The 16628-nt window shown below is 40.5% G+C and overlaps 1 protein-coding gene across 2 annotated transcripts in view; it reads left to right on the top strand.

Moving 5' to 3' along the window:
• Window positions 1-4319: 4319 nt before the first annotated feature.
• Rpn6 (regulatory particle non-ATPase 6) overlaps window positions 4320-16628 on the top strand; it is a 39627-nt gene continuing 27318 nt past the window's right edge. The window contains exons 1-4 of one of the 2 annotated variants that reach the window (XM_071589505.1): window positions 4320-4412; window positions 4759-4857; window positions 14437-14576; window positions 16431-16601. In XM_071589505.1, coding sequence (XP_071445606.1) covers window positions 4328-4412; window positions 4759-4857; window positions 14437-14576; window positions 16431-16601 — 495 coding nt within the window. In that variant the 5' untranslated portion in view covers window positions 4320-4327. Of the gene's footprint in view, window positions 4413-4518; window positions 4586-4758; window positions 4858-14436; window positions 14577-16430; window positions 16602-16628 lie in introns of those variants that run through there. The other variant, XM_071589506.1, reaches the window with a different exon arrangement.

Genomic DNA, 16628 nt, shown 5'->3' with positions numbered 1-16628 from the left:
AGGTTGTCAAGGAGGAAATCTTTGCTGGCATGCAGTGTAACATTCCAAGAGCACCCGTCTACCATGCCGAGGGGAAGTGCGCCAATCGCCGTGATCACTTCCAAATACAATTGGTTGATTAAGGGCATCTTGAACTTTGACCTTTCTACTCCAGGGCACTAAACACTTCCCACTCAAGTCCTCGGATAACTCAGACACACTTCTCCAGTCCATCCAGGGTGGAATTATTGGCGTGGCCATTTACAATGCTCCTTTATACTGAAAATTTTCCACTGGAACATTTTCCCAAGGCAGTTTGTTTCTCCTCCACAAGAGGGCAATGCATTCCCACCCTTGGATATCTTGTATTTTCCCTGACCCTTACTTAACGAGGAAGAATTTAGTACCACCCATGATGCCAGACACCCTTTCGTATGAGTTGAATCCAGTATCTAACAACAGTTCATCTCACCAGCATCCATTGTCCTACCACTCACCAATATTCTCCGATGGCAATGCAAGGTGAATTACTAAATCATTTAGTTTCATCAAGTTGGGTACCCTGACAGGGATAAACTGTGCTAGGGTTTCTTCTTTGATGCCCTGATCATCCAGGAATTAATTCAAGAACAAATCTTTCCCTCTTGGGAACATGGTATGCCCTATTTTTGGAGATTCACAGGGTCAATGGTCCTTCCTACATCTTACAAAAGGTCGCAGGTCTAAATCAGGGCATCTCCAAGGACACAGTTGAACTTACAAGCTTCCAATCCTGTCATCCCATGTAATATCATATACATAAATGACCTCCCAAGGATGCTTAATTCTGTACCTAATACACTTCCCATCCTGTATGCCGACGACACAAATGTCTTAGTGTCTGCCTCTTCAATCAACGGCCTCGTATCAAGTGCTAACAATACTATCCACCTTTTGCAAGAGTGGTGTGATCGTAATTTTCTTCATATTAATAAGGAAAAAACAAATTTAATATACTTTGTAAATAAAAATAAGCCTCTGACAGATATTTCAATACCTGGATAGAAGACCCTGGATAGAAGACCTGTAAACTGGGATAGCCATATTTCTATTCGTGAAGGATTCTCGGGTCTTCCACCGGGTCAAGGGTTCCATATTGGCCAACGTTTCGATGCCCGACTCGTGCATCATCTTCAGGGTTGATGGCTGCCATTCCGAATCACACGTCACCTGAGCTCCAGCCTCAGGTGACGTGTGATTGGCCCGAGGAGGGGGGACCTCCTGATTGGTCGCCGGGCAGTTATGGTCTGTTCCTTCCTTTCTTTACTTGGTTTAGCACCGGTTTCCACGCATTGCTGAGGGAATAGCCGGAATCCCTATTGAAATTATGTCCTGCCATTTTAATTTCAATTGATTCTTTGACTATTCGGTCCCAGTAACCACCGGCGCGTGCAAGTACCTTCGTCTCATTGAAATTGATGGAATGATCCATCGCGATGCTGTGTTCGGCGATGGCTGATTTTTTCCAATTGTCCCAGGCGAAGGTTTCTTTTGTGTTCTTTTAATCTTGTCTCAATGGTCCGCCCCGTCTCTCCGATGTAGACATAACATAGAGCTCATGTATATAAGACGGCCAAATACGGAATGGCAGCCATCAACCCTGAAGATTTTTATGTATAGTGTGTTAAAATACGTCTATGTTTGGATTTTTTCAATGTTCATTACATCATGCGCATCGTCATTTTTCCGATCGTCTGAACATTTATCCCCGCGTTTATCGATGGGAAAATACGGTAACATGAACATCAACAAGAAGAAAACTAAAATCATTTTGATTGCATGAGATAGAAGCTGAATACTGCAGACATATCACACACAATTCAAAGGGGCGAAATTAGTAGAATCAAGTGGAATCATCATTGATCTACATACATACCTGGGCAGCAGCAGTACCTATTAGTAACATGGGATGGAAGACGTTCGACCGACACCAAGCGAAGAATATCCAAAGATAAGAAGGCTAATTCCTGAAGAAGAAAGAGACAATCACTACTTTGATATTCAAAGAACCTAAGACTGGAAGAACAAGGAAGTAGATTAGTCGAGGCTTCTGTGTTTGAGTGTGGCGCCCTATGGATTGGGAGACTTGGAACATTGGAAAAGTGGACAAGATTAAGAATAGAATAGACTGGAAGAAGCCTTATAGAGAGAGAGATGGTGTTGATTGGGAGAATGCTGAAGAGATTAAATGGATAGAGAGACAAAGTGAGGAAGGAAGGAGGAAGTATGTATAAAGAATAAGAGCAGATGAGAGGATAGGACTACTGTTATGGAGAAAGAACACGCTCTCAATGGCAAAGAAGAAATAGAAGATTGATTGGACATATACAATGAGGAATACATAAATGGATTGATTAAAGGAATATATAATATAATAAGAAGGAGAGGGAATTCAATGAGCTACACCAAGAGACATGAACATTACAACAGGATACCAATTAAGAATGACATAAAACAGATAAGGTATCAGGGGTTACGGGAATTAATAATTACATAGAGTAGAATGGTCGGAGGACTGCAGTAAACCAATCATAGCATTGAAATACTGATAATGAAAAGAATTATAAGCATTCAGAATCAAATATGGGGAAACTGGATCGTAATTACATTCAGGATAGACACTCCAGTCTATATATATTATACCAATGAAAATAAGAATACAAAGTAACTTTCCACTGTCTTTTATTAGCGTACAACCGGTTTCAACGCTCAAGATATATTATACCAATGTTGGCATCGATGCACGATTCCTTTTATACGTACCATGTGCCCAAAAAGCGACGAGGCATATGGGTCATGGTCGGTTACGTGGCAGAAGACGCCATAGGCTTCGTCCATTCACACCCTGAACTTAACCTCGTCTTAGAGTCTGCAACTTAAATGATAAAAGCGAAATAAGTTTCACTCGATACACTTTTGGCACTCCAAGAGACATTTATTTCGTGATCAGACGTACATAATTCAGATATGAGCTTCCGAAACAAGTTAAAAATGGAAATGATTCATTTGCCGGCTAATTTGCTGGTTAACCTCATCACGAAATTTATCCATGAGTAGCATTAGGTACACTATCCTACGACTTCGTTAATAATTAATATAATATATAATAATTTTACGTAATCCACTCAAATAAATCGAATTCAACACCCCTCGCTAAATTGTCGGCATATTTCATGCTAGATGAACTCCTTGGATTGTGGCACGGATAAAACGCATTGTGACAACTTCCTGTGATAACGAAACGTCACTATTGATTAAAAGCGTTCTTTTTTCGTCAAGAAAAATTCAGCAGCCAGGGGTAATTCGCTGTAGTTAACCACCGGGGTTCGCACCCGGGCCCTCGGAAGCCAGAACCTTACCTACCGCAAACTACTCCCTCGTTTTCATTTCATACGAAGGAAAAAAACCGCGCTATTCACTGATGTTCCCTAACGAAAGAAAGATAACGTCCCAAGTGAATTGGCAACTCATTTCTGCAGATCACATTACCGACACACCGAATGCCATGAAGAAAGATGAATCTAAATTTATTAAGTACATAATACTTACAAATATTTCTGGGTCGCTTTAATGTTATCATTACACGCAATTAGTCTCAAATCCAATTCACTGAATTTCATACATATCCGATTAAAACTAAGAAGTAATTGGGTTCATCTAGAACACAGTTACAGTTAGACTATTGAGAGGAATTTTGAAAGACGCGGGTTTATTTATTTATTTATTAAACTTATGACGGCGACATGAACCAATCCGAAATCATGGAATGTTTATTCATAACACGGGGGAAAGTGCAGATGTAACCCTAACAATGAGTTTAAGCAAAATCTGTCCCTATTTTTCATTATGGGAATAGATAAGCAGGAAATGGGCAGTAAACACCTCTAGAGGCTATTCTTAACGAACGCATATGAAAGGGGAATTTATTACTTACCTGAAAGGCAGTTTGACCGTGAAGATAGACAGCTGTTGATATCAATTCCTTTTAATTAACGAAAATAAACTGTCTCTCGGTCGGCCGCGCAGTTCCAAATGTATTTTCCCCTTTCCGTTATCTGCTACACCATGGCAACACCCGAACCTAATCTACCCTTTCACTCCAAACATTTAATTTTAATCAGACCTGAAGTTTCCTGGTACATTTAATAATTTAACATGAATTAAAAATGTGATAAGTCATTGTTTTTCTTTTCAAAAAATATAAAATCGCGGGACAGTCGAAACATTTGCCATCGGTTCGGCGATAGCGATAGTGTCGTTTTGCAAAACGATTCGACAGTAATCGACTCCGCTCACTCCAACCGTAATCATGGCCGGTGCTACAATGGTTGAGCGAAAAATTGACATTGCTCATGCCGACGAAAGCGTTGGACGAAATGCATTGGAGGAAATTAGTGAGTAATATCCAGTTTATAATACTGTTAATAAATATTGGTGACTTACGTGATGTGAAACCTTATACTTTCCTTCACGAAATCGCAGAGTCATACCGATTGTCACATTTTTTAAAGAGTTTATTTATATTTTTGGTTATTTAAAATTTTTCAAATGGTCGGTTTATATTTTGGTCAGTAAAGGTATGGAGTCATTTATTGCCTTCGCTGCACTAATTTTAAATCGTCCTTGAAGCTTAGGCGTTAATTTGAGACCATTGCAACATTATATTGTTGACGCTATTTCTCATGCTCATCATAATCTTTCAATAAAATTACATCTTTAACTATTATTTATGCTTCTCAGAACGCTGTGAGGACGATGGGGACGAGGAGGCCGTATTGCTTAAGGAGCAGGAAATTCTTCAGCTGGCGCAAACTTACAAGAAGGAGAAGAGAGCCAAAGGTAATTTTCCGTTGAAACTGTATGGCTTTATTTTATCTCTCAATCACGAAAATTAAACCCTGAAGCTATTATTTTTCCTTGAGTTTGAGATAGTAGCAGTTGGTTTTAATAGGGGATCATGACTATTTTAACAGCTGAATTTGCCTCTTAATCAAGTAATTAGGCACTAAAGGTGAACAGTGAAAGTTATGAGACGTTCCGTTATCCATTTAGTTTCATTATATGTTAAATTAGAGTGTGCATTTTGGCACAAACTGCACCAATGATGTGCAAATTTCGACAAGGTGTACACATGGTATAACTGTCCTTCTTACGATGAGAATTTTGCAATTTTATGGCCCAATCGTTTAAGATTTCGATGAATTTAATTTCAAATCGTCTTAATTTGGTTTGGAAATTGTTAGCGTGCTGTTTTATCTACTGAATTTCATCAATACCTTAACCGAATTTCAGATTTGGGTCATGGTCGTGTGGAATTGTGGTTTATCAAATTTTGTGTGTTTTAGCATGAATTAATTGCTGTAGAAGTGTGACCAGCATGATTTTAAAGTAGATCGCGAATGTTTTTTGACTTGCCTTCTATATTTATGCGAAATTCTTTAGTGCAAGGGTGACTTAGCAAACGGAAATTTTCGTTATTCACTTATTTGATGCGCGTCACCTTTTACCTATTCGTCATGTCATTAAACTGTCGTAATGTGTGATTAGTAATGCATTACTCAAGTGCGTGGTCATGATGATAATTGTAAATTTCTGGATATCCGTTCCGCCAAATTCCTTTTTCGAGGATGAGAGTCCAAATTATGTTTTCGGCAAGCGGACGGCGTTCGTGTTTTGTTCAAACCCTTAGCATTTCAGCACGGTAACGGAAAACTTTTGACTTCACTTCAGAGGATTAAATTTATGTTATTTCCACCATTTTTGTTCCTATTAAGTCCCATCCCGACAAAAATTCACGCACATGAGTCTTGAAGAGATCATCAAGGGTCCTTGAAGAGGTCCGCAGTCTTAGTAGATAGTATATCTAGACCATTTTCAATGTGATCAACGAAAACACGAAGTAGTAGCGTTTGAAAAGTTAGAACTTATATTAGTTTTGTAGTCTGGAGTAAGGAATATGTGCTGAATTCTACCTAAAAATAATTCCGATCGGTTTCCGCCATGCTGTCCATTCCAAAATTAAAGTTACAACCGTAATGTGGTTAATGCTTATTCCAACTGTACGGGCAATACATACGACGTATAATTTTTTACGATCTCCCATACGATGATATCCTTTCCGAGACATGTACCAATGCACCAGGACCCCACATCACATCCCCATCTCCCATAGTGTCGCCTTCAATTGCATGCACTTAATTTACAAAGTATTAAAGTACGTAGAATGCCTTAAATCTCGCAGAACCGAACGCCATGTTGTTTACATGGACGGTTTCCGATTGTTGTACCGCACTATGGTTACGTAAATGTTTATTTGTTTGGGAAAACTTTTCCTTTGACTGAGACGGCCATGTTTCTTGACATTAATTCGTATTGCCGACGTATTTGGGATTCTAATCTTACCGGTTTACTGAAGAGACTTAATGGTATTCAGTGTGTTTTCTTTTTCGCACCATTCGTTTCACTGTTTCTGATATCATTCTCTTCTCAAGCCATCATGGTATTTTTTATTCTCGCATTGCACATAATGTGAGAATTGTTTTTAGCGTTCTTCAACCTCAAAGATGTTTCTGTGTTGAAACTGCAAATTAAAATTTCAGACATGATAGACTATGTCGTTACCCAAAGTATTCCCTTTGCGGGAAGTTGAATGGTTTCATACCCCATCGTATATTTATATACATAAACATAACAAATAAGGGTACTCCTTTAATTAAGGGTACCACGCCTGCATTGTGCTAGCATTGTCTATTTGACGAAAGGCACACGGCTTGACTTAATAGTTTTAATAGGGTGGTGTTGGTGTCACACCCATGGTGTCCTGGTGGTGTTGGTGTCCTTTGAGGGAGGAATATGTCATTTCACCATTTTAATGTAGAGGGAAATAAGGATATAATATAGGGGTATGTCTGCTAGTGGTGGTGGTAGACTATAATTAGGGGGTGGTTGGGGAATTGTTGCGGTGCTGTTTGCAGACAGAGGTTTTCTTCTTCTTCGGAAGCAGACAGACATTCATTTAGACTCTGTACTCTTTTTGTTGGTCGTCCGTCCGAAGACCTTAAAGACCAAGGAAGCTTGACATAGTTTATTATTTTGTGTATGTGTAGATCTCTTTCAATCTATCGTAAATTGATATTCAGTTTCCGATGTAAAAGTAATGTTGTTTGCACTGTCAATGTCTTATCAATTGTATTGCCAGTACTGTGATCTGCGGATCATTGAGCGTGACACGTTAAAACCAACAGTCAGATGAATTCGGCACTCCATGCAATGCATTGCAGGGAATAAATTGTTGACGAAACTTGGTGTGCAAAACTTATATATTCTGCAAAAGCCTCCCAATCTACGCACACCTATCCTGCCCTAGTCCTGCCTCTTTATTCAACGACCATGTTTCCACAGCCACACGAAAGCAAGCCCAATGTCAAAGTATTCCAATGAGCCTTGTCTTAAACATCCTAATTCTCCAATGTCCCCCTCTTCTCAATTCCCACTTCTTCCCTTGAGGGCATCAACACAGCACGCTTCGGTTCAATGTAATGGTGTGTGTGATTGCAATGTCATCTTATCAATACTGCAATATCTGTGTAGCATTGCGCACAGCATACTTTAAACCGATAGTCTAAAAGAATTCAGCACTTCCCGCAACGCACTTCAAGAAAACATTGTTGCTCCAGTACTCTTTATATACAAACCTTGTGGAGCACATCTAAAGTGCTATCTACATCAATACCCTGCAAGCCACCAAAAAGGCACGTGGCAGGGGGTGTAGCACCAGGAGGAAAGGGTAAGGGATGAGGGGGTTAGGGTTTTTCAAATGGAAGGGGAAAGGTTTGGGGAAACCCGCAAAAAAAAAAAAATATATATATATATATATATATATATATATATATATATATATATATATATATATATATATATTAGTATAACCATGCGTAGTCCCTACCTTGTAATTAGGTTAATACTCATTGTGCCGAGCTGACTCCTGGGGGATTTCGATTACAAGCATTCTGGTCTCTTATTGTTATTAGAAGAAAAAATGACATTTTAAACCTGTCAGTCTTGCAGTCTATCATCTCTCTTAATCTTATATTCGTGATCCCTCCGCCCTATGTAATACGTTGGGGTTCGTATTATGTTCTTGATGTCATCGGAAAAGGACCCATCTTCTAAATGTTTTCAATAAGTTTAATATATATTAGGAATCCCAGCCTAAATTTTTTAGCGAAAGTGGTTACGCTACTGCGTTGGTCATAACGATGTTTGAGGTAAATCTAGCCCCCATTCGGCTGAACTCTATCTAATTCCGAAATCAAGTTTATCTCTTCCAGGATCCCATATATACTGGCAACATACGATACTCTAGGTTGGGCCTGACTGAGGGCAATAAAACATCGTTCCTTCACTTTTTCATCACATTTACCCAGCACTCTTTTTACAAATCCCAATTTTTTATCAGCACGACCGTATATTCCCCGTATGTGCTTTCCCCAGGACAATTCGTTAGAAGTAATTGTTACACCCCAAGTATTTAAAGGAATCTACCCTCGCGATTTCCGTTTGCTTCACTTTGTAACTAAATAGGGGGGGTGTTACTCTTTTCCCAAAAATGTATTACTACGCATTTTTTCAAATATAATTCCAATTGCGAATTGTATCGCACCAAGTCTGGATTGCATTTAGGTCGTCAGCTAACGTGGCTCTGTCTTTGCGACTTCGAATGTCCTCATAAATCACTGCATCGTCAGCAAAAAGGCAGAGCTTGCTATTAACCGTGGTACTTAAGTCATTTATGTAAATAAGGAACAAGAGGGGGCCTATGACACTTCCCTGTGGTACACCCGACATGACCTTGACGGCATCAGACGATACACCATCCAGGACGACTGTTTGAAAGCAATCTCTTACGAATTGTCTAACTCAGCATAAATTACTCTGTGTCTTTAGTAAGATCTATAGTAATAACTTGCGTATTTCTTACCTTATACCCACATACATGGGTCCAAATTTGTACAACAAACTGCCTTCTGAATTTTAAACTCCAGCGTGCCTTACAGTCCTTCTGATGTGCGATCTGAAATGTCTCTTTGAGAAGAATGTCCATTCGGAACAGCTTTCTCGTTCCAGTTCCGTTTATTCACATGCCGAATGCCCAGTTTTTCTTTCGTGCCATCTCGTCCATGGACAAACGAAAGGTCTCTCCCAAAAGTGGTTGGACCTAGTCGATTAAAATGAAATGTATCTCGATAATTGATACGAGGTTCGGCTGAAAACTAAAGCACACGCATTTCTGTAGACCACACGAACAAAATGACCCTCAGAAGCACTCCTGGTCTGGTGGCATGTGGAAGTAACATTCCCCCCCCTCAACACACATGCACAGGTTTGTTCCATAGGGGAATTGCACCATACACGTACAAAGCTGACATCTAATCCAACGCTTCCCCCTTTCAGATGGCGTGGGTAATCCCATGGCTAGACACTGACACTGAATTCTGTTCCTCTGGGGAAATAAAACCCACATATGAAATGGAAGCAGTAGCAGTCCTTATGGCCTTAGCTCATGGTATAACAGCTCTCCCCAGGCAAATAAACATAACTGTGTATTGTGACAACCAGGCCTTTGCGCTGGCCTTACATAAGGACCTATTAATGTAGATATCTGTTATCAAAGCTCTGTACATACCCTGCCCAAGGAGGTCGTTACTTTATTCATCCAGAGTAGTATTTTGAGAAGCGGACGAAGTATTTGAGACGTGTTCTAGTGTTGTGTGCTATATATATGTCAACAATTGCGAGTTTATAAACAGCGTGACTATTAAAAAGTGACTCACTACTGAGATTCAATTGTCGTTCTAAAGGCTGTTTATTATACATGGTCGCACCCAAAAGTGTTAGGACTGATTTTTTTACAAGAATTTTATTGACGATATACTTACATCGACTTAGTATTCTTCAAAGTATACTCCTTGAGCTGCTACACTCTTAGTATAACGTTGCTCCCATTCCCCGTACTCCCGCTGGAAATTTTCTTTGGGGATGCCGTTGTAATGACCCTCGTCGAAGCCTCTTGAACAGCCTTTATCGAGTCAAAACGTCGTCCCTTGAGCTGTCTTTTCATCAGGGGGAAGAAGAAGAAGTCCGGTGGTGCCAGAGCGGGGCAATAGGGTGGGTGCGGCAACGTGGCAACGCCGTATTTGGCCAGGAGTTGTCTGATGACAAGCGCACCATGGCACGATTTTCGGCACCATATTGGCGCACACCTTGGGCATGGCCAAATCCTGTGAAATAACGCCTTGGACGTTGGATGCAGACAGACCCAACTGGTCTGCAATTTCTTCTGGACTGGTTAAGCGTCGGTCTGTGTTCAGCAGTGTCCTCACTCTGTCCACATTCGTGTCGGTTCTTGCCGTCCGGAGTGATGGTCGTCTTCAACGAGCTCCCTACCCTCTTTGAACAACTCGTGCCACTCAAATACTGTGGAACGGATTAAGGCAGTGTCCCCATAAGCCTGCTTGATCATATCGAGGGTCTCAGTTGCCGTCTTCCCGAGTTTCGCACAAAACTTCACGGAATAACGTTGCTCTAAATTCAGATTCATTTTGTATTTCATTGCGGACCAAAAACTTGCTTCACTAAAAACGGTGTCCTCACTCAACGACAGCCCGCAGGTGACTGAGGTTGGTGTCGGTCTGTTGCTAAGAGCCCCCTCCACCTTACCCTGCCAGGCATACCCCCCTCCACCGCTCCGTTCGCGCCAGAGAAAATCAGTCCTACCACTTTTGGGTGCGACCCTGTATAGTGACAATGCTGTTGATAGGTCTACTGTAAATTTCGATGGGGAGTAAAATTTCGTGGTTGAGAACCTTGGAAAAGCCATTACTGTTGATGAAACACATTTTCAACTGTGTTTTGGGATGCTCACCAAGTTTATATGACCAATTCTCTGGATTGAGGGGCAACGGTAAGTTCTTCTCAGTATATATACTCTAAAACACCTCCTACGTCAAGTTTGACAGGTTCAATGGTGCCTGGTGCCAATAATCCCCCTGCCACACACCTTTTTGGTGGCTTGCAGGGTATTAATGTAGATGGAATCTTACAACATGACTACAATGCACGTCCACACACTTTGCGCACATTTGGAGAGGCTCTTTGAAACCTGTAATAACCAATTGCTTATTCTCCCTTGTGCGAACTTGCAATGCCTTTTGCGATTTTGATTTTTTTCTTCCTCAACTCAAGAGAGACATAACTCAAAAGGGTTATGAGAAAAGTGGGAAGAGTTTCTCAATAATAATGTAAGAATAATAAAAAGATAAGTGAGACTACTCTTTAGACAGACCTTTTTAATTATAATTAATTGCAATGACATGCATTGGATATCCAGTCATACGTTGAGAGTCAAAAGTAAGCAATTAAACTGAGCAAACGGAGAAATGCTAACATAGTCAAAGAAACAAATGGCATTAGCTTAAGTAGCACTAGTTAATCTGAATACTATCGTTCCCTTCGTTGATGGATTGGTTCCGTCTAAAGCAGTGTTGTTTATGCTTTGTTGGGAGTTTTGTTTTGTCTTCCTTCTATGATATAATTTCCATTCCTTGTCAATGCAACCAGAGAACCTTTTCGTGGTTGAATTTTGGCAATGTTCAAGTGGAGATCACAGTTTAAGATGTGTATGTTGTTGAAAGCTGTGTTGAGGCATAGATAAGACATACTTTGATGTGAATTAAGGCGGAGAAGGCACAGTGACAAGTTAGAGAGAGGCTCTAATTTACATAAATTAGCTCAGAATCCCAGCAGTGCTCTAGGCGATAATTTTGTCGTTCGCGTTGTTGAAGTACGAGTGAGTACCGGTTTTGAAGTACAACCTTTGCAGGACGGCATTTGGTTAATGCTCGCTGTGTTCCCACATCTGTTAAGAAGCCGTAGACACCATTATGGAAATGTTTGGCCATGCTTACATTTGATAAACATAACAGTTTCAGGTTTAACTTTGTGGATTCCTTCGTTATGAGGGTAAATAAATAAACTTTAACTTTAATAACTTCGTGAAACATTAAATCTTTATTGTGGAAGTGTAAAGTTTATTTTTACCCTCATAATGTTTACATTTGTTTGTGAGTATCTGGAATGGCTCTAAACCGATTGAGAATCCTGCCAGCCGTCAAATATGCACTCTGATTGGTTTTCTCAGCACTGAAGGCAGTTGAAAATCATTGTTTTATCAGTTAAGTTCATGGAGGGAAACGTAGTGAGTGATAGCATGGTACGGAAATGGTTTTAAGCTTATTGGTGATGGCCGAATTATAATGTTTGAGGTGATGGGTATCCGTCAGTCATTCCAGAAGATTTATGCTCCGAAAGTTGACCTAAAAAGCAGAGAAGAGATGCTTGTCGATTTTGTCGTGGAGTTTCCTCCGAGTGTCTCTGAAAAAGAAAGTGTTCTCTGTGAAATTGTGACCAAATAACATATTAAAGGCAAATTGCTGTAGCCGTAATAAATTAGCTCCTCTCGTCCTAAAAGGGAAACTGTAAATTTGTTGCGATGGTTTGTTAGAGAAGGAATTCCACGACAGTGACCAAAGGGCAACCTCCCGACCTTGAAACCTTTCTGTGGAGAGGTTTGCGGGAATGTCACTTCCTCACCAGCGACCAACTACAGACACAAACACGCCCTCTGTCCAAAATAATAATGGTATCCTTCACAAGGGTTTTAAACGCACTCTGTTAAGGATAGCTGGGTTTATTAACCCTTCAGTAATCATTCTTAATATCGTGATCATGTTCTCCGAACACAATTTCCAAAAGCTTTATTTTGCAATTCAATCGCTTATCATTTATCGCTCCATGGATAGTGGCATCGTGAATTGATTACTGGTGTAACTGACCTGGACTCCTGGTCAATGAGACATTGAATCAGGGTCAAGATTAGCAGCAATTGGCTCACTGTAAATTCCCAGAGTTGACTGATGCGGGTCTCGTTTCTTTCGCAAGATCTCTCGTTACAATTCCCACCACAAATCGTAGCACTGCGTTGAAGCCACTTTGCCCGGGAACATGTTGTACGTAGCAAGAAATAATGAGCTCTACGGCCTCTCAGTTAAATAAGAATGGGGGGAGATAAAAAACTAAAAGAAATATTTTTTAAATATTAAAATTATTAATATATTAAAATAAAATGCTCCTCTTGCGATTCAACTTACATCGGCCAGACGCGGAGGAGTATCAAAACTAGATTCAAAGAACATATGGCCCATTACAGATGTAACAGATCAGATAAATCGAGCATTGCCCTACGTTTACTCAAGGAAGACCAGCAAACATCAGAAAAGGAACTGAAACCGAGATAAACAAGACTCCCAACCACCTTTTGGATGCATAGGAAAGCATTTTCATGCACAAATTCAAAAAATGCTGTTGTCAATAATGATAAAGGGCCGATTCCATTCTCCTCACTCTATTCCCTTTTGAAATGACTTCTTCTATAGTTTTCAAACATGTTTCCGTTGGGCTAAGGTCCACCCCCAATTCCCCGTCATAATCCGTTGTTCAGATACCTTTCACTTTACCCCCCACCCCTTCCCTTCTCCTTCACTAATTACTCCTTCCCGTTCCACTCAGTCCATTGGTTTCTGTTCCCCCCCCCTCCCTCCTCTTCACCGATACGTTTAAAGTACTCCTCCCCTTTCTTTCTTCTAACTCTTTCGATTGGTCCCCTAACTCCCACAGTTTCTATATAAATATGACGCTTGTCTCCGGTTGTTTACATTCAACCTTGTGCTGGAGGTGTTTTCCCTTCAGTTCGCTGAAGAACACCCGTGTTCGATGCATTTCCTGGTTGCGCTCTTTACCTGTGTCCAGATTCTCCCAGAAGTTGCACTCTTTTGAGTGTGTGTTTCTTGAGTGCTTGTGTGTGTGATTGGTCTGTACCAGTCACAAAGCGTGTGCTTGAGAATATCCTGGAATCTTTAATTTGGTCTACTCTACAGCCTCGTGAAGGGTTCCATCTCCATCTGAAATTCTTTAACAGGGTCTCACAGCCTCGTGAAGGATTCCAGTCAGGGTAGTGTGTGCGTGAGGCTGTGTGTTGGTCCCTGACGCGGATTAATTTCCCAGTAAACCACCAGAGAGTGTATTCTGGTCGAGAGGTTGTGGTTGGTCCCTGACGTGATTCCCGTTAAACCAACACAACAATTGGTCTGACGAGAGATATTCAACTGATTATTACGGCCATTTGAGTTTTTTTCCCCCCATTCTTATGTTGCATGTACTTCTAGGGACCTGTATTATATCGTCAAACATTCAGTTGTATGCTTAACCTTGTGTGATTCCTTCTGACTGGGACTTATGTTCCATGTGTGAGATAAAATTAGTGAATGCCTTAATGGTTTGTTTGTTTGGTCTCCCCCACAGAGCTGGGAGAGCTGATCCGCGCCACCAGACCGTTCCTTGCGTACATAAGCAAGGCGAAGGCAGCCAAGTTGGTTCGTGCCCTTGTTGACATGTTCCTTGATCTGGAGGCTGGCATCGGCATTGAAGTGAAGCTGTGTCAGGTGAGTTCTACATCTACATAATACCCCGCAAGCCGCCACAAGGGCTGTTGGCAGGGGGTGTTAGGACACCAACCTTAATTAAGAAAGAAAAGCGCATGCAAAAGCCACAATTTTATACTATCCGCAAACAAAACATGGCATACATTCATTCAAGAACACATACACCCCCACACACACACGCAAACACTCAAAACACTGACTAACCTATACCTTCACACCTACAAATATACCTAATATCCTTGCAATGTCTAATTTTTTTCGTGACTTATAAATTCAATGTTTTCAGTATTTCTAAAGTGACTTTGGTTTCTTATTGTTATGATTTCTGATTGTTTGGGGAAAGAATGAGTATTTGTGTCTATCTATACTGGAATCTATTTCTCCCTTATTTCATTTTCTTTGTGGTCTGATCTACATACCGAAGTAGTGTGGGGCCATTATAATAATCCCAAGTTCCTCCTCCAATGACCTCCGCAGTCGGTCACAGCTTCCCCTAAAATACTACTACCATTTTAAACCTTTAATTAGTCACAGAGTCATCTCTGTGGTCACTTTCGATGAGGTGCTTGGGAAAGAGGGATGTCATGTTCTTATTTTATGCACATGTTTGGTGTTCTTTTGTCCTTTCTTTGAATTTTCCGTCCTGTTTGCCCAAAAATATATATTAAGTGGTACATTCTGAGCACTTAAACTCATACACTCCACTCCTCTCGTCTTTAGGGACTTAGTCTTTAGTGTGAGAGATCAGGTTCTTAAGGCATAAACCACTGTAAAAGGTGCATTTAATTTTTTATTTAGGTAAAATTTTGATTCCTCTTTGAGAAATATTCCCTAGATATAGTATTCTCCGCCATTTGGTGGTGGGATCTTTTAAATGTTCGGGGTTGTAAATTTGGCTTAAGGCTATTCTTGTAAGTTTCTACAAGTAAATTTTATGAATGAGATCTTCTGAATAACCATTGTTTTACTTCTAAGGTTCTAATTACAATTAAGTTCCTTATTTACATTGAATTTTGACTTGGAGATAGCGGTTAAACATTAGATCATTGCATTAAAAGCCGAAATCTTTTGGGCTTTAAGCAATTAAGTGTGTGGTATTACAAAGTCAATTATTTTATTTCATTTCAATATGTATTGCAAATTCCATGAAGTTACGACTGAGACAACAAAAATATGTTTTGTTTGAAGATATCCGTACTTTCATGGTATGCATTAAACTCTCAATCGTACCGGTGTTTATATCTGTGCCGTTATTACTTCTCTCTGTCACCTCAAAATTTTAATGGCATAACAATCTTATGATTGAGTCTTTTCAATACTTTGCGAAAAACTCTTTAATGAATTATGCAGGTTTGAAATTACTTGATGTTCTTGACAAGTTCTTAATTTTGTGAGATGGAAGGTTGTCAAATTGTGTTTGCTGTTATGAGTTTTGCAAATTTCATAATATCTGCATGTTATCCCATTAGGACCAGCGTTAGACGCTGAGACTTCCGTGTTCTCGTTTGTAGAGGCGAGAGGGCAAGTACTTTGCCACATCTGGTTGAAGTACTCGGTAGGGCATCCAAGGGATCTTGGTTTGTATCCCAGCGGATGCGAATGTGTTTTACACTTTCAAAAAGGTGTCGAATTGCCCCATAGGCTAGTGCCTCCTGTTTGTGAAGCCAACGAATTGATTTGCGTGGTTTTTATCTTGAAATTCACAAAGATTACGGTTTAATTGAACTATAATCCTTGCAGTGTTCTTCCATTTTGCCCCCTTGTCAATATTAATGCCTTGCGTCGACACTTGACTAATGCATCTCTCCTCCTTCCCAACACATCTCCATTGCGCATGCCGTTGCGGGAACGCAGGAGTGCATCGACTGGGCCAAGCAGGAGAGGAGGACCTTCCTGAGGCAGTCCCTGGAGGCACGGCTTGTCTCGCTCTACTTTGACACGGGCATGTTCCCGCAAGCACTACAGCTGGGCTCTGCGCTCCTCAAGGAACTCAAGAAGCTTGACGACAAGAACCTGCTTGTCGAGGTGAGAGCGTGGAACCACAGCATGAGA

The sequence above is a fragment of the Hetaerina americana genome, unplaced genomic scaffold, assembly GCF_022747635.1.
Source record: "Hetaerina americana unplaced genomic scaffold, ioHetAmer1.1.p SCAF_39, whole genome shotgun sequence".
NCBI classification, from domain to species: domain Eukaryota; kingdom Metazoa; phylum Arthropoda; class Insecta; order Odonata; family Calopterygidae; genus Hetaerina; species Hetaerina americana.
Note: the sequence above shows the minus strand (reverse complement) of the source record. Positions and strands in the feature narration are given on the sequence as shown.